The sequence below is a fragment of the Tympanuchus pallidicinctus genome, unplaced genomic scaffold, assembly GCF_026119805.1.
Source record: "Tympanuchus pallidicinctus isolate F22 unplaced genomic scaffold, pur_lepc_1.0 scaffold13, whole genome shotgun sequence".
Classification (NCBI taxonomy): domain Eukaryota; kingdom Metazoa; phylum Chordata; class Aves; order Galliformes; family Phasianidae; genus Tympanuchus; species Tympanuchus pallidicinctus.
This window is the reverse complement of record NW_026294648.1, coordinates 9733324-9757335: the sequence shown is the minus strand read 5'-3', so window position 1 is coordinate 9757335 and position 24012 is coordinate 9733324. Positions and strand designations below refer to the sequence as shown.

General features: G+C 38.9%; 1 protein-coding gene across 4 annotated transcripts in view; it reads left to right on the top strand.

Moving 5' to 3' along the window:
* Positions 1-21853, top strand: part of BRWD3 (bromodomain and WD repeat domain containing 3) — a 55531-nt gene extending 33678 nt beyond the window's left edge. For 3 of the 4 annotated variants that reach the window (XM_052673418.1, XM_052673420.1, XM_052673421.1), the window contains 22 exons: positions 1146-1329; positions 1797-1890; positions 2572-2721; positions 3479-3555; positions 4507-4684; positions 5010-5126; positions 5428-5535; positions 6674-6798; positions 7018-7100; positions 7641-7752; positions 8025-8086; positions 8174-8329; positions 8606-8726; positions 9484-9609; positions 9701-9782; positions 10245-10301; positions 10823-10966; positions 11239-11391; positions 12713-12876; positions 13546-13643; positions 14134-14292; positions 15517-21853. In XM_052673418.1, the coding sequence (XP_052529378.1) occupies positions 1146-1329; positions 1797-1890; positions 2572-2721; positions 3479-3555; positions 4507-4684; positions 5010-5126; positions 5428-5535; positions 6674-6798; positions 7018-7100; positions 7641-7752; positions 8025-8086; positions 8174-8329; positions 8606-8726; positions 9484-9609; positions 9701-9782; positions 10245-10301; positions 10823-10966; positions 11239-11391; positions 12713-12876; positions 13546-13643; positions 14134-14292; positions 15517-16304 (3338 nt within the window). In that variant the 3' untranslated portion in view covers positions 16305-21853. The remainder of the gene's footprint in view (positions 1-1145; positions 1330-1796; positions 1891-2571; positions 2722-3478; positions 3556-4506; positions 4685-5009; positions 5127-5427; positions 5536-6673; positions 6799-7017; positions 7101-7640; positions 7753-8024; positions 8087-8173; positions 8330-8605; positions 8727-9483; positions 9610-9700; positions 9783-10244; positions 10302-10822; positions 10967-11238; positions 11392-12712; positions 12877-13545; positions 13644-14133; positions 14293-15516) is intronic. The other variant, XM_052673419.1, reaches the window with a different exon arrangement.
* The last annotated feature ends 2159 nt before the right edge of the window (positions 21854-24012 follow it).

Sequence of the window (24012 nt, the reverse complement as noted above, 5' to 3'; positions counted from 1 at the left end):
TGCTGCAAATCATCCTGAGCTTTTAAAAAATTCACATCACTGATAGATTAATTTTAGGTTAAATGACTGATTATACTTTCGTATTTGAGCTTCCTGGCAAATCTTAAATTGTTAGTTTTAGAGTTTAAATTCAAGAAGGAATAGGAAAAATATTACTGGAAACTGCATAAAATAGACTTTTGCTTTGATCTGGATTGGTGTTGTCATGAATGTGGCCTAGCAGGCAGCTTCAATTCACAGGAAGTCCTTTCTGCTCCTTATGATAGACTGATGTGTAATCCCAGTTTTCAGTTGTATTGGCAAAATATATACAAATGCCCCTGTATTTGTGTGAGGGGCAGTTTCTGTATGTGAGGCAGTAGAAATGAATGTAGTTACTTTGCAGAACTTGCACTGTCAATGTTTTTCCCACATGAACTGACCCATTTGTGTGAGTCAGAATATACATGAAGTGATTGATATTTTAATAGCTGAATATCTCTATACAGGGTAGTACAATTGTAAATTCAGTTTTCTCATGCTGTTAGCCATACTTAAGCGTGTAGAAAATGTCGGTGCTTTCCCAAATAACGAGATAAATTAAGGCAGTGACAGCAGCAATTCTGATTTTGTCAGCGGTATTTTCTTCTTGCTACCGTGAAATTTCAGTCTGTTTTCTTCTGAGTGTGTAGCACTGCACTGTTGTGCCACCTGATGAAAAGTGTGCCTGTGCACACAAAGTAAGCATTGCAAATACAGGTATAGGCACAAGAGACATGTTAAACCTTGCAGCAATCTGTTATTTTAGTTGATAATCTCTTTTCTTCTACCACAGAATTTAAGACTCATGACTTAAAAGCCTTTAAACAGAAGACAAGGTTTGGATTTGAGGGTCGCTTAAATGCCTTTACAATTTTTCTTATAGTTGTGTTCTCTGCTTGCCACAGACAACTCTAAGGTATTGCAAGCTACAGTGATATTACTAAAACAGATACATCTGCAGTAGCCTATAGCCAGTATGTAAAAACCTTCATCTGAAGCAAAAGACAAAGCCACCTGACATCTAATTAGTGTTCCATAAAGACGCTTTGCAATCGTTAAGCTTCAAATTTTGGGTTTTATTGATTGGTCATAGAAGTGAAGAAAAATCTTTTTTACCCCCTCAGCTCTTCGAAGTCCAGCCTTGGAAATTGCATCTCCACCAAACGTTGGTCTCCGGAGAAGCGGTCAGATTGAAGGGGTCCGGCAAATGCATCACAATGCTCCCCGAAGTCAAATGGCAACAGAGAGAGATCTCATGGCATGGAGCAGAAGAGTCGTGGTGAATGAGCTTCCTCCAGGCATCAGCAAGTAAGAGGCCAAATGAGATAGGAAAAGAAGATTAAATTGTACGATGTTTAGTGATTCTTCCATACACCTCGTGTAGGTTTTTAAAAATGATTTCTCGGAAATAATGTCAGGTTTCTGGGGATTTGTTTGGAAATTCGGATAGTAGGATCAGAGTGGTAGCTTCTGCTGAAGGCTTAAGAATAGTAATTCCTTCTCTTTTCAATTAAGTCTTTTTTCAGTGGTTCCTTCTTTTTAATTTCAATTTTCTGATTCTTCTGTCTTGCTGAAGGTTTGTTTAAAGACAAACAAACCCCACACTAATTGTAATACATTTAAGTTTCCTTGGAGTGAAGTGTATGTAAACACTGTTTGGAGGACCTGTGCTCAGATTTCTTGTGGCAGCAGGCACAAATGTATTTTAATTTATAGAGACTGTTGAATATATAATGATGTAATGAATAAAACAGATGTCTCCTGTGTATAATTAGGGTCCAGGAAGAATGTCGAGCTGCCAAAGGTGAAATTGAAATTGGCTTATACACTGTTGAAAAGAAGAGAAAGCCATCCCATACCTTACAACGGGTAAGTTAATTCACCAGAAGTGAGAAACCTGGGTATCAAACAGTTCTGAGAACTGAGCTAAAAAATAAAATGAAAGGAATTGATTTAGAAGATCAATAGTGCTAATTGTTACTTTGGCTCTTCTGCTTTTCTCTGTAACTTGTCTGTTTTTATACTGTGGCGTGCAAAAAACAATGGTAAATCTGTGTGCATAAGGCTTCAGTTGTAGGATGATTCTGGGAAAGCAAAAGAGCAGTAGCATGGTAAATGCTCAGCTTGACTTACAGAAATTAGGAGAAATTAGGAGAAATTAGAGGTGCCACCTGTTAAGTGGCCAACTTTTGTCTTATTCAGAGGCTGCAGGTATTGTTTTAGAAAAACTGTATTTCATCATAGAAGTCCTTCTTAGAAAGAAAGATACTTTAAAAAGTAGTGTTGATATTAAACAAACAAACAAAAACCATCCAACTAAAAAAAAAAACACAAACCAACATATGCTGAAATGAGCAACCACGAGTCTCTAAAAGATGTCTTTTCAATTTTAATTCTAAAAATTTCTGGTTGGCATTTGTAGATGGGATAGAACTTATATCTCTAAAAAATGTCTGTAAAAAGTCACTGTAAAAAGCATCTTTTAACTCCATCATTCATTACTACATATGTACTCGTTTTCTTTTTATCTCCCCTCTCATGTGATAAAAGAATGATTACCAACCTGGAAGTGGAAGATCTTTGAGAAGGAACCAGCGCAAACGCCAGCACGCGTATCAGACCCGCTCCACGATAGAGCACAGTCAGCAAGGAGCAAGTCAAAACTCACGTGCACGGGAAGAGTCAGACAGCTCCTCAGAGGTCTGATATGTCAATGATTCCTCCACATGGTTCCTGGTTCACAGACTGTCACTGTCACTGCTAGGGCTCAAAAGTTTCTGCACTTTAAAAAATAACACTCAAACTGTTGAATCCTTTGGCTCTGTGGTGTTACTGTAGCATGTTAATCTTGGAGAGAGGAGGATCGTTTACCTCCGTGCTAGTACAATATTCAAAGCTCAAAACTAGCTTAAATACACAGGTTGTGTATTTTTGGAAATCTGAAATATTTTCAAGTAATTTTAACTGGATTGGGTTAAACCACTTACAGTTTTGGACAGTCAGATGCTGTGCATATATTCTAGGACATATTCAGTGCTTTAATTTCATCTGCATCTGTAAACTGTTGTTGAAAGAGATGTTGGTATTATTCATTGATATGTCAATAGAAGAACTTAAAATATACCAGATTAAACATAACTTTTTCTCAGTAGGTGTAAAGTAAAAAGAGACTGCAAATTGTGAATGCACTGAACATACAGAATAGCTATAAGGACAGGTGACACCAAAATTTATTGATCAAACACTTAAACACAACCTCATTCTATGGTACAAGTACTGTTAAAATTCACACCAGGAATTACATATGTAATATAATATTGAGTAAGAAATGGTGGAATTATTTAAATTAGCCCTTAACTACAAAGCTTCCTCAAGTGAAACAGACCATGTAACTTGCAAATAAAAATGGTACATGTTTCACTTTGAGGCAAAGTTTTACCTTTTGTTTTTAATGCAGGAAGATGAGACAGGTGGCACAAGTGATGCATCTGTGGATGATCCTGTGGCAACATGGCAAAGTGACAGCAGCTCCAGGTACATTTATTAGCATCTTTATTATATTAAGTAATTTGAGTAAGATAAGTCAGACATTTGTTTTGATATTGTGAAAGATTGCAAGTTCAGGAAGAAGTGTTACTGAGTTACCTTGTAAAGATACTGATTTGTTGATACCCTATGACAGATTGAAGTGAACTGTCCTAAACTAAAGTAGTTTAAAATGTTAACAACAAAAAATTCCAGAGTCTTATCAAGTAAATACATGTGTATACTTGAGTGATTTTAATATGGTGACTTCAATATGTATGAGAAAGTTTTTGAAGAGTGCCTCCTTTTCTAATCTCACTTAAAGCATTTCCTTTTTATTTTTAGAATTGAAAAACAATTTTGAAAGATTTGAAAGATTTTGAAAGAAATTTTGTTTCTATGAAAATCCCTATTTAAACTAATAAATTATTGAAAAATTGATGCCATTTAGTGGTATCTAGTAGAAATATTGATAGGCACGCATCCATATCTTCTGTTCATGTTTCAGTAGTTAATTTTTTAATTGTCAGTATGTCTTGGTGTACAAGTTCCACAGTCTCTTTTCTTAATGCTGTGCTTTTATGACTGGAAGAGATGTGAGCTAATACTGCGAGTCTTATTTGGGTGTTAGAATTGGAAATGTATTTTTAAGAGTGCTCTAATTTTCTGATTATTTTCATGCAATTAAATCAGTTTTTATAAAGTCGGTCTATGAATCAATGAGTTAATTAGTATGCAAATAAGTACCAAACAGAATTCCTAGATTTATCAGCAATTTTCAATCGTTAAAATGATCTGCTAAGATATCACTTAGCTGTTCTTTAAGAGAATGGAAATGCGCCCTAATCCTGACGTCTGTTTCACATGACCAGAAAAACGAGTTGAAGGATTGGACCTTTCATTCCATTGTGTGAGAACTGAAGTGCTGTTTTCTTTCTTACAATTTTATATTATCTACAGTGATTCATCAAGTGAATATTCTGACTGGACAGCTGATGCTGGAATTAATCTCCAGCCTCCAAAGAGACAAACGAGGCAGGCGGCTCGGAAAATCTGTAGTAGTTCTGAAGATGAAAATGTAAAGGGAACAAAAGGAGTGGAGCAAAAACGAAGGAAACTAAAACAACCTAGAAAAAAGGTTGGCATTTTTAATTTATGAGGGCCTTTTTGACTTTATAAATACATGTTTTTTTCTTTAACTGTTTGTGTTTTCTTCTTAATAATCGTTAAAGAAGACCAACAGTGTATTTTTAAAGAAACCTGGTCTATTTATGAACATCTTAATCTTCTGTTTTATTGGTAATGAACGTTTCTTACCACCCATGAGTTAGTTGAGATTTTTGGAAGGTTCCAGAGTAGCTTTGCCCTTATATATAGTTATCTTTATATCATGCTTTATAATCTATTGTTGTATACTCTGCCACAGTAACTGCAGCTTGTGCTCTAAATTTAATATATTTAAGAAACCAAGTGGACTGCTTTCAATGGAAGGGGAGCCCAGTGAGGAGTGGCTGGCCCCGCAGTGGATCTTGGACACCATACCGCGCCGCTCACCTTTTGTCCCGCAAATGGGAGATGAGGTAATTCCAACTGTAGCAGTCTTTAAATTCCCATCTAGGCTGATGAACTTCTGTTTGGTTGGCACTATTAAATGTAGCTTTCAGTGACTCATGGTTAAGATAGCTGACTTAAGGAACCAGATGTTTACAGATAGCTGTCCCATGTCCCTTTATGTGCACATGCAATTTCTGAATAGAAAGAAGAATTGTTTGTGCATTTTCGAACAAATCTCTGTGCTTTGTAATGATCTCAATTTTGAAAGTCTATACAGGAACAAAACTATCAGTAAAATAAACTTTTTTTTTTTAATTCTCATTTTAGATCATATACTTCAGGCAAGGCCATGAAGCTTATGTGCGGGCAGTAAGAAAAGCAAAAATTTACAGTATTAACATGCAAAAACAACCATGGAACAAAATGGAACTCAGGGTAAGTTTAAGGGATACTTCAAAGTGCTGAATGCCTCTGTAGTGTTAACTTGGCATTACAAGCCAGTATGAAAGAGTGTTGGACTAGATGACTGCCAGAGGTCCCTTTTGCATTTGTTTTTTTTTTTTTCCTTCTTAACTCTCATTCAAGCAGTATCCACCCCACAAAAGATGCTTATAGTTCTATCAATGCTCTGCAAATGACCTGAACATATAGGTGGTGTCACTGTTTTAAATGTGATTGCAACAAGTAAATAACTTAATGCATGCATAAGCTTCCTTGAACAAGATATAGTTAAGTATATAATTGTGTATGGTAATTGTTGGAAGAGCTTGACATAATATTACAACATGTTTTGACAGAATAAAAGTGTTACAGATTGTTTGGCTAAGTATTATACTTATGTAGTTCTTCTGTTTTTTTCTTAACCTTTTTACTTTGAGTTACTGAGTCCAGTGACACCAAATGCTCAGTATTTTCATATTGTGTTTTGTTTTATTTAGATTTCATATCAAGCAAAGAGCATATATAAGTGCTAATATTCATATACATATGAAAATAATTGCTTTACTGGAAGTATATTCTGATGTTAGTGCTAGGTACTGAATGATTCCACCTGTAATCTTCAAAGACATCCCTAGGATACCTCTCAAAGAATAAAGAAATGCTATTTCACTTAGGATACACATCTTAAAACCTGCTCATGGTTGACAAGATGTGATTGTACAATGCTAATATTGAATTTCCACTCCAGAAGGAAGAGCTTCCTTTTCCTTCCCTGTACATTGCTACACAAGGGTGAGAGGCCTTGGCTTTAGTCAGGAATAACCCTTGGTGCCATCAGTGTGGTTGAAACAGAAAGTAGTGTGCCTTAAAGTCTTCTCACGGAAATTAAATGAGTTGTGGGCATCTTGCTCAGTGCCTCGGTGTATTTGTGAACATCTTTTATTTTTAGTTTTCTTTTTAAGGACACTGTGATTAATTTCTAGTTTTTGGTAAGGGAAACTTTTATGGGTGAAATTACCTGGGCTGCAAAATGGGAACATTTGTTTATTGTTTATAGGTCTGGTACTTTAATGTGGATGTTCCTATTGTAAACATGTTAAAATAATATTGTTCTGTGCATGTTGGTTAATAGGAACAAGAATTTGTGAAGACTGTAGGAATTAAATATGAAGTTGGGCCCCCTACACTTTGCTGCTTGAAGCTTGCATTCCTAGATCCAATCACAGGCAAAATGACAGGAGAATCATTTTCCATTAAGTGAGTAACTGAAAATCTGATGGTATTCTTTAAGAAATTGTATTGAGCCTTAGAAGCTTCCACCATTTTTTTTCTTCTCTTTCAAGATATGATGGCATGAATTCATTTTCTTTTCACATTTCGCATAATAATGCATGAATTTTTGTGTTAGGAGACTGTATTGTACGTATGGTACAGTGCTTGTGGGTAATAGAAATAATATTTTTCTATTTCACGAAGGTATCATGATATGCCAGATGTTATTGACTTCCTTGTGCTGCATCAGTTCTATAATGAAGCCAAAGAGAGGAATTGGCAAATAGGTAACGACTTCCACTTCCGTATGTTTGCTGAGTTTCTTTGCTTGCTTAATAGGCTAAAATTTGGTGGTTGTGTTCTTTTGATTTTCTCTGAATATCATATATTTCAGACATTGAAATGGGGGAAGAAGTGCTGACATCACAACAAATTCTAACTTTTAAGTATACAAACTCTTTTTCAAGCAGTGATTATCCTAATGTAAAAATAATTTTACTATATACTCTATTAATAGCTTTACTTTGTGATAAAGATTTTAGAAGATTACAAGTTTTATTTTGTAATTAATTTAAAAATCTTGTGTTTTGTAACTCTCTGATATTCCTGTAGCATTCCCACAGCCTGACTTCTTAGAACAAGGCTTGTGATTTGTGGGGAAGTGTTTGGAAGATGATGTGCAGCATCTTTGTAACACAATGTGAAAAGACCCAGTCACACTTGATACTATAGTGATCATTGGAAACGTTATTTGATGTTTACTACAATTCCTCTAACAGAAAAGAGAACAGAAAAGATAAATTCTGCAAAAATCCTCTTCCTTGCAGGGGATAGATTTCGCAGTATAATAGATGATGCTTGGTGGTTTGGAACTGTGGAGAGTCAGCAGCCTTTTCAGGCAGAATACCCTGATAGTTCCTTCCAGTGCTACTCTGTTCAGTAAGTACTTACATAGTTGCAATGTTTGACACATTGATATGCTCGGTGTGTACTTCAGGAACCTGGATCCTTTTTTTCCATTTAAACACGTAATAAGCTGCTTTGTTTTCATGTATTTAACGATGATCTTATTCTTAAAGCAACTCTTCTAGCATAAATAGAATTACTATGAACGCATGGGAGGAAAAATATTTGTTGTTATATTAAGCCAGATGAAAAATTAAATGCTTTAATTTATGCATTTGAATGTGTTTTATTTTTATTTTTAAAAGCTGGGACAATAATGAAAGAGAGAAAATGAGTCCGTGGGACATGGAACCAATTCCAGAAGGAAGTAAGCGTGTTTTGAATTCACATCCGTATGTAAAGAAAATAGTTTTGTGTCACTGCCAGTGCTCACTGTTCAATTCTTCATATTTAGCTGCTTATCCAGAGGAGGTTGGTGCTGGAGTCCCTGTGACTCCAGATGAGCTGACGGCTCTTCTCTACAAACCCCAGGAAGGAGAATGGGGGGCCCATTCCAGAGATGAAGAATGTGAGCGAGTAATTCGGGGGATTGAGCAACTTCTTTCTCTTGGTATGTTTGGAGAGAAAAGGTGGAAGTTTTAAGGACGTCAGCATGGCTCCACGTGACTGAATGCTAGATGAGGTGGAATTGGCATGAAGTATTTCAAATGCTCTCAGCTAAGTAATTGAAAAGAGTCTGTTAAATGTCATGTGGTGTCCATGTATTACTTTTGCTGAGTTCTTAGAAAGGAAACACAGAAACTATTATAAGGCATCTTCTTATTTTGTAACTTTCTTGCTGGTATCAGCTGAGGCATCTGAATTACTTTGACCTTTTGTCTTTCAGACATTTCTAATCCCTTTGCTGTTCCAGTGGACCTTAGTGCCTATCCCATGTATTGCACTGTAGTTGCTTATCCCACTGACCTCACCACAATCAGGAGGAGACTTGAAAACAGGTTTTATAGGTCAGTTTGTTTTTCACTCACTTGTAATCTACATTTTCTGTGGACTATTTGAGCAAAATATATTTAGCTAAATAACATGCAGTGCTATTTAGGCAACGTTTGGTAAACTGAAAGCATACAGCAAGATTCTGTTTGACTTTGTAGAAAGTAAGTCTTTGCTATATGATCATTTATTTTGGCCACACTGTTAAGGCAAAAGCTGATATGTCTGGATCTGGAGTGCCCTTTTTGTTACACATTCAGAGTCTTAGTCCCTGGGTGCATTGTAGGTAGACTGTATTTGATCTGTATTTTTGCTGCCTTTGGACCAGATACTTTTCTAGTGCTGTGTTTGCTAGAATTGGGCTAAGTAAGTTGGGCTAAGTAAGCTGGAAGTCTTAGTTTTTTCAGTTAACAAGGTTATAGCTAATATCTTTTTTTATAATGATCTTTTCCCTGGGGGACCACTTTATCTGCAAGGTTTTCTCTATCTGGGAGGGGACAGTAATCTTCTTCAGTAGGTTTGTCTCCTCTTTTCTTTCCATTCATTGCTGATTTGAAGAGGGATATCTTTCCTCCACAAAGTTACCTGAACCTGCATACTTAATGGGGCAGTAAGCAGAACACTTACCTCTGTCTCTGGCAACCTATGTACTTGAATTATTCAATTTTTATTATTATTATTATTTTTAACTCTGTAAATCTACTGAAATCAGAAGGTGGATGGTGTACCCCTTCCACTCCATCCCTTTCATTTTTTTTGTTGTTTTTGTTTCAGGAGAATCTCTGCACTGATGTGGGAGGTACGATACATTGAACACAATGCCAGGACTTTCAATGAGCCAGACAGTCCTATAGTCAAAGCAGCCAAAATCGTAACAGATGTGTTACTTCGTTTCATTGGGTAGGCATTTTTTTGTTATCTTCATAGACCTGATGTCTTGAGTTTCTAAGAAATTCACTTATGTATTTTGACTATTCTTGTTGCTCTACAGGGATCAGAGTTGTACGGATATATTAGATATATATAATAAGGTGAAAGCAGAAGATCTGAGCAGTACTGATGAAGAGGAAGAGGTAAGACCATTAAGTATGATTGTGAGATCTTACATTTTAAGTTCAGTATCTGAAAAAAATTGCAGAATTTAATGTAAGAGACTACGTGAAGTCAGAATAAACTCAGTACAGCTGCTCATGGCGTGAACGTTTAGGCAGAGGTATATAGCTCAGCAAGAGTGAGACTTAGCTGAATTCTCAAGGACTGAACCAAGCCACTAATATTTCTCAGAAACTTACGTGTGATTTCTATGGAAGCAAATTTGGGTCGGAAAAGAGTGGATTTTCTACCTTTTTTTCTACATTCTACCCTGAAGTTATGTAATTTCTGATTTAAAACTGTTTTCTGTTTTGCTCAAAACTGTCTTTTCATTGGAGTAGTTTGTAATTGTATTAGCTGTTGTTCAGTTGTAACCCTGCTTGTTTCCATTGCTCTGTGTGCACACAAGCTTTCATGTTTGTAATCATCACCTTTTCCTTTAGGTGGCAGAAGTAGATGTAGATTCAGATGCTCCAGGAACTTCCTCTGGAAAACGACGAGTGAGTAAATCTTTGTGGTTGATTTAGCTTATGAAGACAGGTAGAACAGGTACTAAAATAGTCATTTAGTTCTGAAATAGTTTAAATCTTTCATCAGCCTATAGTTTGTAGTTCAAACAGTGTGAATTCAGTTGTATGTCAGTACTGCCAAACTAAGAATGTTGTTGTCCAGGAAAATTTAATTGCTGAAGAATCTTGTTTGTTTGTTTGATCTGAAGGATATCTAGAACAAGTTCAGTTTGCAATCAGAACTGAGGGAAAAATGACACCAATAGCAGGCTTGAATCTGAAATACTGTGTGCTTCATATGGATTTGAGTAATTGTCTGTTGCCAGAAAAAGCATATTTCTGCATTTTGCATTCTGCTTATTGTTGTTTATTAAAGCATTAGCTGTGCTTTAACTTCTTGCAGTTCTGCTTTTAACTATGAAAATCTATTTCAAATCAGAACACTAGTAAATTAATAAGAAAATGGAAATTCTGAATATTTTGAAAGATGATTAAATGTATCTGTTTCCCAGCAGGTAAGAAGACGAATAAAAAGACAGCCTGTGAAAGGAAGTCCTGACGCTTGGAAAGAGCAATGCAAGCAGTTGTTAAACCTGATTTATGAAAGAGAGGACTCTGAGCCTTTTAGACAGCCAGTTGACCTCTTCTCCTATCCTGTAAGTGCGACTTCCATACTCAAAGTTTTAACAAGCTGATGTTCATCCTTTGACAAAGACATGTTTCTAATGTCTCTTTTATTAGCTGGAATTGATCATGTTCAATGCACCAATATTTTCAGAGAATTATCTGCAGTAACTCTCAAATCTCTGTCCTAAGTGAAAATAATTACATAACAGCCATTGTTGTGGATGATAATGTAGATGTTCTCAATTGTCTGCCATAGACATTGTTATTATCAGCTTTTATTAATTCTTGAATGTTCTCGTAGGATTACCGAGATATTGTTGACACTCCTATGGACTTCAGCACTGTGAAAGAAACCTTGGAAGCAGGGAATTACACTAGTCCCTTGGAATTCTACAAAGATATTCGTTTAATATTCTGCAACTCTAAAGCTTACACTCCTAATAAAAAGTCTCGAGTAAGTAAAAATGTAAATTTCTTCTTTACAAAGACCTGGGCCTTGCATGAATACAGTACGTGAAGGATGAAAGGTGGGTTGGGGTAAGCTCTGAAGATAGACTAGTTATTTTTGCTTGCTTGAGTAGAGAAAGTATTAGTGGAGAGTCACAACAAGACAGGTGATTTGAGGGTGTTTTATATGAGCTTGATGTCAAATTAAGCTTGGTGGTGCATTATTTACTGCTGTGCACCCCCTGGGAAACTTCCCTGTGTATTTATAACTGAACAGCTTGTGAGTCAACTCCCAAATTACTTTAATAAAGTGGTCCATCAATATCCATTTGCTTAAATGCTGTGAAGTGCCTCAGTGGGATGATCGTTGTGGGAGGGCTGGGGCACACAGCTGGGCCTTCTGCCACTGTAGGTTCATCTGCTACCAAATGTGTGTCAACATCCTGAGGTTTTCTAGTCTGTTTTACTGTCTTGGCAACAGCATCCCAAGTGGAGGCAAGAAGGGCAGGACAGTACATGCCAGAGCTAAGGAGACATTGCTGCAATGTAAGAGCCAGGGGACAGGAATTAAGTTGTGTGAATGGAAAGAAAACTCCTTGTCAAAGAAGTTTGGTATTCAGAAAGACTGCAAGAAATGGGAAGAGGTATAAGACATTGATCCTGTTGTCTTGATGGTATTTATGTGACATCCATAAGACTGTATGCAACAGAGGAGTATAGACATGAGAAAGAAAAGAAATTTTGCTTTTGTATATGCTGAGTTTGAACTATGAGTTTACACAATTGTAAGTGAAAAACATTCTAAGTAAAATTTTGAACAGAAGTAAATTGTCTGAAATACAGAGAGACATGAGTGAATTTAGGAATGAGGATAGCCAGAGGTGTGGTCTAGAAAGAAGACAGGGAAATAGCTTAAAGATTTTGATATCTGACTTGTAAAAATCAGGAGCGAAGACGCTTCAGGTAGCTTTTCTCTGCAGCTCTAAAGGGATGAGTGTGAGGACTCTTCGCGAGGGAATTACAGCCAAAAGCTTAGATGAGGGGACAACAAAGTTGCTGTTGTTTTATTTTTTCCCTTGGTACTTCAAGTTATTTCATGGATTGCTTCCATGCTTTATGGTGATTAAGAATGGAGCATAAACGCTTTCTGTCATAAGAATGAAATTATCTCATGAATGGAAATTATCTGTAAAGAGCTTTGTAGTTGAAGTCACCATGAACTTTTCTTTTGCACTGAGAAGCTGATGTCTAGGCAGTTTTTTATACTTTTTTGCTGATTTTCTATTTTATGAAGTTCTGATAAGTATGGCCATGCTTTCTCACCCCAGATTTACAGCATGACACTTCGACTATCTGCCTTATTTGAAAATCATATGAAGAATATCATCTCTGAGTACAAGTCAGCAATGCAATGCCAGAAGAGGAAAAGGCCCCGGTACCGAAAACGTCTAAGAAGCAGCAGCAGTTCACCATCAACTAGCAGAGCCTCTAGGTAACATAATGCTAATGAGATGTGCTATCAGTATCATTTGAGACACAACATAATGGTAGTAGACAAACCTTTGTAAATGTGCAGCCAGTAATGGTATTGCTTGTTTCTTGATACAGTTGTTCTTTAGGATGGTAAAATCATGAGCACAAATCCCACGCTCACTTCGTGTTTGTGCCCGATTCTGCTAAGTCTATGGAATTAGAAGTAGTTCCTCTGGATAAAATGGAAAACCAAATTTATTTTTGCCCTTGCCTCATAAAGGTTGAAAAAATACTGTGTAAACACTTCATTGACTTCTGCATGACACATTGTCTATGAAAACTGAGTATTCCAGTTTGAAAAGGTGAGATAAAAAAAAAAAAAGAACCCTCACATGCCTTGCACTTAAAAGCTCAAATGCCTTTGCCGAACAGGATATTGTAAGTAAGTTTAGTGTTATTACATCTTTGCAGGCACCAAGGGGAAAAAGATCATTAGTGTTATGACTTCTATGCAAAAAACAAAACAAAACAAAACAAAAACAAACAAACAAAAAAAACAAACAAACAAAAAACAAACAAACAAACAAACAAAAAAAAAAAAAACCAAGACATCTTGCAGGGAAAGTTGTCATCTTTGATTCCTTTGGTATAAGTAGTTTTATCTCTTTGGGGTGTTCTGTGTCTTCAGTCCAAAAGGGAAACAGAAGCAAATGAAGATTCAACCTAAAACCAACCTGAATACCTCATTGCCTTTGACTAGGACCAGCTCTTCAGTTTCATCTCATGGTAAGAAGTTTTCTAATATGCATCCTTTCAGCAGCTTGTCTGCAGAATGCTGAAAAAGCTGAAGGATATATAATATTCAGTTGAAGTATTATATTCATGAGACACATGCAAAACTTACCTGTTGAAAAAGCAAGTAGCAAAGTCTTGTAAATACGTGGTCTGTAGATCACGTTAACAGGATATTGACCCTCTGTTTGTTGGTAAGTTATTGGTAAGGTTCAGATAATAAGGTAACTTGGCCTGTCCTTGCTAAGAATTAGTTGAGCTTGGACTTCCTGTACATAGGCTTCCTTCATATAGCAACTACAAATACATTAAGTTTCTTTGGGTTACACTGTGGAAGAATCTATGTCTCTTCTTGACTGGAGAGGCAGCTTGGTGAGACTAACCTTCTGACTTTTAGGCCACTGACTAACTACAGAACTTCATTTCAAATGTATAAATAGAGGATGAAAGATCATCTATTGAGCGAGTGGTATCCCATTTTAAGTTTCAGATACAACAGAGGAACCTCTGGGTTCAGCCACTGGTGAAGAAGTGGAAGTCCAGCCATCTTCCTCAGGCTCAAATGCACAGAATCGAAGTGGAAATACCATTGATCCAGGGAAAATTAAACCAATCAGAAGTAAAGTGACACCAGTGAAACAAGGTGGGACATAACTTTTCTATTCTTTCCATGACTGATTTCACTAGAACTGGAAGTTGGTGCTTCTGGTTGATCTTATGGTATTCTTGTATGGGTCTTATATATGGTAGCCCCAACCCATACTCAAAGTAATTTAGCTTATTATTTACAGTTCTTGTTGTCTGAACGGTGGCATGCACATGATGCTACATGTAATTCAGTGGAGTCCTTTAAAATTTCTCCTGATGGAAAAACTTCATTGCTTTTAAAAGTCTTGGGAAGTACAATTTCTTCAAGAGTGACAAAAAGGCAAAAAAAAAACCAAAAAAACTGGAAGAATTTCCACCCCAAAACCTTATCCTTTTAGTAATCAAGTTGAAACCAAAGTTAAATAAAAGAATTCCAATTTTAAAAATGTATTTTTTATTATATTTGAAATAAGGTGTTATAATTGGAAGTGGAAACAGTTTGAAACCTTCACTATTTTGTCTTTGGGGCACATCAATCAGAGCTTTCACTGAGGTAGGCATTGAATGAGCATTAGTTGAAATTTCTGGAGTCTTTCTCAAGTCCATGCTACTGTGCTGTAGCAGTACTGTGTATGGCAGATGAGTTTTTTGTATCCAGTGTGAAAGAAGATATTTACAAACCTGATGATGAAGAGTAACCTTAAAAACTAATTTGATCCCAAGACAGCAAAGCACTTTGCAATGTTTTTAACTCAAGGCATTCAGAAATCCCAGTGAGCAATTTGGGCTTGTTTATTGTCCTGAAACTGCCACAAATGCTCCCTAAACAAAGCCTTTTGAGAACTTGTGTTTGATGGGAAACAAGTACTACTTGCAGGCTGTTGTTTCAATGTATATTTTGGGAGTTTTAAATAGATTTTGGTGTTTTTTTTCTTGACACTATTGGTAGGATTTGTCTAAGCTATTAGACATTTGTGTACAAGCATGTCACTATGTTCTCCTTTTATTGAGTGGATTTGTACTGGACTCTTAGTCAAGAGAGTCTACAGTCTTTACTTCAGTATGTGGTGTACTGTATTTACTTCTGATCTGATAAATTTTCCTCTTAGAGCACCAGTTTGCATACACAAAACATAAAGGTCATCTCTGGTGGCTAGCTCAGAGTTGGATCATCTCCAGAGCTTGCCACAAAGACATATGAGGTGCATCCCAGTTTCTGTGGCCCAGTTTAGCTCAGACACGATTATGATGATAACTGGATAATTTTGTGTTTGCTTAGATCACTCTCCTGATGGACCACTTACAAATGGTGATGGCAGAGAACCTCGGACAGGAGTGAAGAGGAAGCTAATAAGTGCATCGGAAGATGAGCATCTAGAGGAGGGAGAGGCAGAGGAAGAAGAAAAAAGAGAATTAAAGGAAAAATCTGGTTTGTCTTCATCAGAAAGTGGGGATTCAGGATCTAGTTCAAGTTCTGAAAGTAGAAGTGGCTCTGATTCAGACTCTGAATCAACATCTAGAACAGATCAGGATTACATTGATGGAGACCATGACTACAGCAAAGTTGTGCAATCCAAAAAACCCAAAAGAAAAATCAAAAGAAAATTCACCAGTGGGAAAAGGACCTGGCAGAGCAGAGGGACAGGGAGGAGAGGTAGGTGGGGAAGGTGGGGGAGATGGAGCAGAGGGGGAAGAGGCGGTAGAGGTGGAAGAGGCTGTGGCAGAGGAAGAAGAGGTGGTGGCAGGGGTGGAAGAAGAGGCCGAGGAGGCAGAGGAGCCTCACGAGGAGCCACCAGAGCCAAACGTGCCCGAATTACAGATGACGAATTTGAAACTCTGTTTGGAGGACAATTTGGTGAAAATGTGTTTGGAGGCCGATTCAGTAGAGCACCTCGAATCAGAACGAGGAATGAGGGTAGAAGAACTGTGCTGTATAACGACGATTCTGATAATGACAATTTTGTGCACACCGAGGATCCTTTGAACCTTGGTACTTCCAGGTCAGGCAGGGTGCGGAAAATGACAGAAAAAGCCAGGGTCAGCCATCTCATGGGATGGAATTATTGACAGATGAAAAACTTTGGAACAATTTTAAAAAGAACTTCAATGGCCTTCTACTGCAGGGATTTTACCAGAAAATCTACCAAGCAAGTTGTGCGGGGACTCCACTCACGTTTCACAGTGGTGCTTTTCCATTATGTCGCTTTGCGTTTGTTTTGAAACTTTAGATCGCCACACTTCATTGGTCAAAGCAAGCCTTATTCATTAGGCCTTAAATTACAGAAATTCTTCCCCACGCACTACGAGTTCATCGCATTAAAGAGGCTTCCAGCTTCTCAATAAGAACGTGACATTTTGAATCATGGTTATGACTTCTCTCCCTTGTTTTGTTTTTGTATTATAGAAATAGCACCTTCTTACAGAGTTTTTATGTGGTTTTTGCCATAAACCCTTATACACAGTAATAATTATAACTTTTGCACAATACACCAATCCTAAAGGCAGCTATAAAATGTTTACAGTTTCTATATTGTAAGAAGGATCTGGATTATTTTAATCTTCCCAGGCCAAACAGTCGTGAATTGCGCTGAACTGAAGTATGTCCATACTACAGTCATGAGGGTCCTGATGTGCTTTCTATCGGTTCTTCATTCGTGTAAAAAGTGACAAAGGGTTGGTGCCTTGTAAATATGTAGCAAACCTTTGATGTGGTGTGTCCTATGTGTGCATTAACTTTATTAAAAAGAGAATACTTGAGAAGTATGAATATCTAGACAAAAGGTGCCAAATGCAAAAGTTATTTGCATCTATTTTCTTTTTGTCCTCTCATATTTTTATAGTATTAATAGAGATTGTGCAGCTAAGTGGTAACTTCAACATTTGAAAGGTTCCTCCTCTTCAAAGCAAAACGTGATTTTTAATAGTAGCTTGGCTACCTCTATTTACAACTACTGGAAATTTAAAAGAAAATAGATGCTATTATTCAGTACGTGTTGAAGTACTGGCAAGAAGGAGCTGTAGAAGGATGGAATTGTTCACCGAGTTGTGTAGTAAAGATATCTTTGTTGACACAATGAAAACAAATCTAAGTAATTATCAGAGTTTTCAGAAGCATAACGTTTTCAGCAGATGGCAGTTTGTTGGTGCAGATAGGCCAACTGTTTCCCATACAATTCTGCTGCCACTTATTCAGTGCAAATCTGTGTTTGTTTTAGTTTGTCCCTTGAAGCTGCTGGGGAAGCAGAATGGAACTCTGGTGGCTGGCAGTGCTGGGAAGTCGCTGTTCCATCCTCCACACGAACTCTGGTATCTCAAGCTTCCAGAAGTGAATTCATGTTGCACTGTATTGTTGTGATACTGCAGAATGCTGACTTGAAACCAGAATCATTTTGGTAGTAGTGGTAGTAGTAGTGGTAGTACAGTGTGTGATGATACGAGGGAAATGTAGAGGCTTTTCTGTGGGTGCAGAGCCAGCAGCCAGGAGCAGGCGCTTTGCGTGGGCTGAGCTGGTGGTGGCAGCCTCTTTGCTCAGCAGGGTCTGCTTGGAATGCATGTGGAACTTCGGTTTTCTCCTGTTGTCTAAAAGAATCTGACAGTTCCAGCTCAGTTGGGTGAGTTAGATTACACTGAAGGAAGAAAAGGAAAGAAAGAGATTGGATGTTTTTGGTGGAGTTTTTCAATATTCTTTTTAAAAACAAAACTAACAAACAAAAACTTTCATCCAGTATCCTGAAGTTCTTCTGTGCACGGCTTGGTCAATGATTCTGGAAAACCTCAGGCAGCAAAGAGTGACCCGTGTATATTCGCAGATGCAGAAAGAATTTAGTTTTTGCCTTTCTATATTGAGCACTATCTATTTTATCTCGCTTTCCAGAACCTCTAGTTAGAAACAAAATGACTTGAAAAAAAACAAAGGTTTAGTTTTGTGATGGAGGAAAGTATATCCTAAATTTCTCAGAGCATTAATATGACTTAATGGTACAGCAGAAAAATCACACTTTATCAACTGTTTTGAAACAGCCATAATCCTTTTCTGAACTTAATTCAGTTGTGTCTTGGTGGAAATACAGTGCAGAGGCACTGCTAGCTCTGTATTGGGCTTTAAAATATAAGTACCTGTCCTATCATCTCTCTCTCATTTTATATATATATATGTATATATATATATGCATATATATATATATATATGCTTATATATTTATAAAAAAAAATGTATTATTTCTTTGACTGATGGCTCCTCCTACATATGGTAACCTGGAATAGCATGTATGCATCAGCTCATAGTCAGAGCCGTACCTCTTTTAGATCAGTCCTGTTGAACTAATGTAAACACTATGGGTTCTGTTCTAAAGCCTGAAAATCTTGAAATGCAGAAGAAATGCTTTCCATATATTTCTGACTGGCCGAAGATCCACTTACATATTTATTTTGTGTAGGGGTTGGGGGGGAGATAAATACGTGGATTCCAGATAAATCATTTTATAATTTGTGTATTTTAGCAACAGTTAGGATAATATTAAACATATTCTCAAATGTATCTTTTCTATGTAATGAAGTACTGTGAAGATAACAGTGAAGCATCACTTTGCTGTGGCGTAAGTATTAATCATACGTGTTACATGGTTAAGAGCTAGGCAGCAGGGTGTGCTGGAACAACAGAGCTATTGCTTATTTAAAAAGAAAACAAAAAAACCTTTTTTGTGCATGAGAACTTTTTTGTAAGCATGAAAAATAACTTGGGTTTAGAGATGTTATTTTTACTCGGTTTTATATCTGGATTCTTTCTCTGAGTTGGGCAAACAATTTCTCATCTCCTCATTCTGTGGGATAATTTTAATGTTATGGCAACTTGGATGCTTTCTCTCAAATCCAGATTCTGCCAGGAGCCACTTGCTGCTGCAGAAAGCCCTGCGGGTCATCAGCAGCAGTGAGCTGGTTTAAGCCTTCTGCTGTCTACTCCAAAATTGGACCTAAGAAAAAGCTTGGCAGGCCTGGTTATTAGATCCCTGAAGGCTAGCAAGGCATGTATGTGGGCCTGGGGCTCCTCTGCTGCTGCTGGTTAATTCTTGAGCTTCTGTTCTGCAAGATGCAAGCAAGGTTCTCTCTAGCCATGAGAGGCCAGGCGTTCTTCGGCTGTGTGGCCCTTCTTCTGAGTGCTGGGGGTGTGAGGGCACTCTGAGGTGCCCTGGGAAAGGGGCTTCTGTCCCGGGGTCACTGCAGTGGATCCTCACTCCCAGCTTTGTGCTCTGATGGAGCTGAAAATCCATATTCTTGGATTTCTCCTGGCTATGGATCTGTGCTCTGTCCCATATTTTCCTCAACTAGAGCGTGAAATGCCAAGCTCTCTTTGCAGTTTTCTGATGTGCTGTTGCATCTCTTTAGCCTGAACTTTGCCCACTTTTTATTTTCTGTCATCTTTTGCTTTTCCACTTGTTGTATTCCACCCCTCTTCTTCATCTTCTTGTTATTGCCCCAGGTTATTTATGATAGTTTTGGAATTCTATGGTATCTCGATGAATTTTATTTCAGCTAGGCTGTTAGAGTGTAAGACTTCATTCTTTTGCCTCCAGTCTGTCTGGCAGGTGAACTTTCCCATCGCTTCCCATGTTTTTCATATCGTCCTCTTTCTGTGTTAGCACCATTCCCCAGCTGCTGGAGGTGCCTGGGACACATCCATCGTCTCTCCTCTTTCTCATCCCTCTCATTGCCAGTTTTAATAAAAAAGAGAGGGCCCATTATGCTTGCTTCGTAGGGCTTGGAACAATCTTGGGTTATGCTTTCCAGTAATAGAAGTTTGCTGCAGAGCAGTAAGCAGAGGTCACTCCCTTGTCCCAGGCAGCTCCACCCCGCAGGTGGACCAGCTGAGCAGAAGCATTTAGAAGTAATTTGTAGATGATTTTCGGTTGCATAAAATGTTGTACCTTTTACACATCTTCGTTTTCCCTGAACGTTCTCTCTATGTACTCCTCAGCTGCTACTTCTGCACAAAGCGTGCCGAGCCAAGGGAAGAACAGATGTTGTGTGCTAACAAAAAATGTGTTCATTTATAAAATATGGAAAGATAGACTAAAATATGTTGCTTTTGACAGTGGCGGAGGCTCTGCTGACCTCAAAAAGCAAGATAACCTTGGCAAGCATTTGAAAATACTGCTCCCACGTGTCTGACAACTGCTCGAAATCACACACTGCTAATATAAGGAAAAAAAGGTTGGAGTCTGTAATGTCTGATAAGAACGGAAGGTTTCCACCTCATCTTTAACTTTGGGTGGTGAAGGTTGGGGAAGGCTGAGTAGCTGTTGGTGTAGGGAGGTCTTGGCAGCCCCACAGGGCGTTGCTGCGCTGCGTCACGAGTTCCATGTTTTAGTGACGTGTTTGTGTGCTTACAGTTCTCGATTTACTTCTTTTAATCGACACGGCAAGTTTTATGAATTACCAACTGCAGGATAGACTGAAGGAGCAGTTAGCAATCCGAGGAAAAATCTCTATTAGGACCACAGGGAGCTGTCATTGTGTTCTTACAAGTATGTATTATAGAAAATTACTGCGCGTGTGCGGTAGATAATTTTCAAATATTAGTATATGGGAGCTGTGCACCTTTGGGGAAAAAACAAAAAAACTCCTTTCTGTACAGTAACAGCCTGCAAAACCTAATCTAAAAGTTGTCTTTAGTATTAGAAACCTGAAGACCAGTTGGGAGCTTGTACATGTTTAATACCCCCCAGCAAACGTACACAACTGTGCTATGGATCCCTGAACCTTTCCAGTGGAATTGCTGTCACAGCCTTAACTCTAGTATTATACAAATGGTGCTTAAATACGTTTATGTGCATGGATGTGGGTACCTGATACAAGAACTCAAAACGGAGCAGCTTAGTGCTGCGTTGGAGAGTTGCTGCTCCTGGGAAATAACTGCAGCCACATTGGTGAACTTCCAGATGTGGAACTCTCTGGAAAATGCGTGACCTCGTGGACAATTAAGGGCAGTCGCTCCGTTCTTGGGTTGCGTTTTGCATTGGCAGTGCTGGGCAGGATGGGACAGGGGCTGCTGCTCTGGAAAATCCCAGCGCCGCCTTTCTGCCCCTTGAAGCGCCTCCCGAGAGCAGTGGCTGCTCAGATGTATTCAGAAATCTAAGTCTGGTTGTTGTTTTTTCCATAGAAATACCAATATAGGCTTTTTGTTCCTACATGAGTTGTTATAGCAGACTTGGCTTAGAAGTACCGCCCCTACCGTTGGTGTTGAAGCAGTGACATTCACCACATTTAGGCTCTACAGTTCATGCTCTGGATGACTTACAATACTCCAAGAATGCACAAAGCTATTAGAATTATATACTTTCTCTGTTGATTTTTTTTTTTTTTTTTTTCAGGTGATATTTATGCCCATATCTTCACATCCGCTATCTCAGGTCCCTTTAAATGAATACTTCAGGGATTTTGATGCCACTCGTTGGCAGACCAAATGTAATATTTATATGCAATGAGCTGTTAGTTTTTGTATTGTACAAATGTAAATTTGTAAAGATTTTTTTCTAGAGTTTTTTTGAAGTCACTTATGTAATCTAGGATGTTTCATTTTCCAGCTGTGGGATTGACTTAATAAAAAAAAAAAAAAGAGAAATTGCTTCTTTGGCTTTGCATTGCTTACTGAGTAGTTCAGAGTTCTTAGACAAAAACAACTCACAACTGTGAGCTTTTCGTTCTTTATTTAACTGTATCATTTTGTACTTAAAGGATGCTTGTATAAATGGAATGGATGTGGATAATTTAACCCCACGAGGGGATGGTTGACCACAGGAGGGGCTTAATGGCATGGTGGCTGTGGGCAGGTTGGTCGCTGTGGTGCTTGGGGTGCCAGGGGCACGTGCATGCTTTTATTCCTGCTTTATCGTGCCTTATAGAAATGGAGCTGCAGTGCGTTAATTCGTTCACTCAGCAGGAAAAATCCAGTGCTTCTGGAATATGGAGCTGTGTTATTTTCACTCTGCTGCTGAAGAGAGAAAGGCAAATGCTGCCCAAGGAGTTTTCAAAGCAAATTGCATTTCTGCTTTTGGTGGGGCTCGTTTCTGACAGATGCGGGTGCCCCACCATTTGTTATGTCACTTTGCTATGCTCTGCCTGCACTGGCCTCCAGGACAATTTACAAATCTGTCTGCGCTAGCAGGAAAATATTTTATTTCTGTACTTTTCTCAGTAAATGAGTCTGAATTCCCACTGGCTGTTTTGATTCCTGGGTGTGCAGGGAACTGCTGGGCAGGGATGGAGAGGGGCGGCGAGGTGAAGGCAGTGCCCTGGGACACAGCTGGTGCCTGGGCCGTGCCACCCTGCTGCTGCTGCCCCTGGTGCTGTCCCTGCACCAAGCCCTGTCCTCCCCATCAGTGTGGTGCTTCAGGCTCTGGGAATAGAAGGGCTTTTTCATGTCTTTGCTGCACGCTGAGAACAAAATCAAATTTCTGTTTTACCTGTGCTGAAGCTGTACGCACCGGTACTGGCTTTGGCACTGGCAGCTCCTTCACCTCCATCAAGCCGCTCCATCAAACAGCTGAAAAGGGAGCATTCTGGAGGAGTTCTTTTTTTGTTGTTTCAAAAGAAGTAATTAACACTTTTTTGATAGCTGTATTATGTGGTCAAAACCCCAAAATGCTGCGTTTACTGCAGTTGGGAATGTATTAAGTTTATTCACTGCAACAAAATGGATTTTATTTAAGCCGAGGAACAGATGAAAGGCGCTAAAACCGTGTTTTTCCTCTGTCTCGGCACTGCTCAAAAAGCGTTGGAGGAAGGTTTTGTAACAGGCACGCTGTCTATCCAGCGCCGTGCCCGTGCTGCCACGTAATGCAGTCACGAAGAACCGAGGCTGATTTCCACCCTGAGTCACTGCTGGCGCTTTGCTGGGCGCCTCGCAGCGCTCGCTCCAGCTGCGGGCAGGCAGGGCAGGTGCACGACGTCCTGCTTTGTGTGCACAGCAGCTGTGAGCGGGGCAGGGAGCAGCGCTGCCAGCCACAAAGCGCCCGGAGAATAATGCTAAATGACGATCAAAGCGTTTCTGATGAAGCGTAAATTGCCAGGCAGAAAATGCGCTCTGTGAGAAAAGTTTTTGAATTTGTGGAATGGGGGCTCGTTTCAAAACCAGACATTTGTCATTCGTTTCCGTGTTCTTGTAGCTCTGAATTGCAACTGAAAACAGGAGTGGGGAAAGAGCGGACGGACCACGTAGTCATGGTGCTGGGGGCAGCCGGTCCTGCAGGAGGTGAGGAAGGAGCTGAGGCTGCGGGTGGGCTTCCATGGAGGCATCCCAATGCAATCCAACGAGGTGCTGGCTCCAGGGCATCGCTGTGCGTCCCCCTGCACCCAAATGCTGGTTGCCAGCGCCAGCTGAAAGCTGGGTCCTGCTCCCTCCTTCTGTGAGCATGTTTAAGGTCTTGGCCCATGTCAAAAGGTTCAAAGAATTCAGGTACTTTCGAGCATTCTCATTACAATCTGCTGTTACCTGTGTATGTTATTATATTGTTACCTTTATTATATTGCATATCTTTAGATGGCTACTTCTCATTTAGAAAAGGCTGAGATACAGGGGCTCGGCTATTTCACCATGCTGGTTGGGGAAAGTAATTTCAAGGGAAAAAAAGCTAACCCTGAAAAGTGTGATAAACCAAATGGGAAAAGTTCCTGAGCAAACCTAACCTGCGTGTTGCTCAGCTGTGCTCTGCATGCCTGCACTTCTGCACGCTTGCACTGCTGGAATTGTACCGCAAGGAGACCCTTCTGCACCCAACAG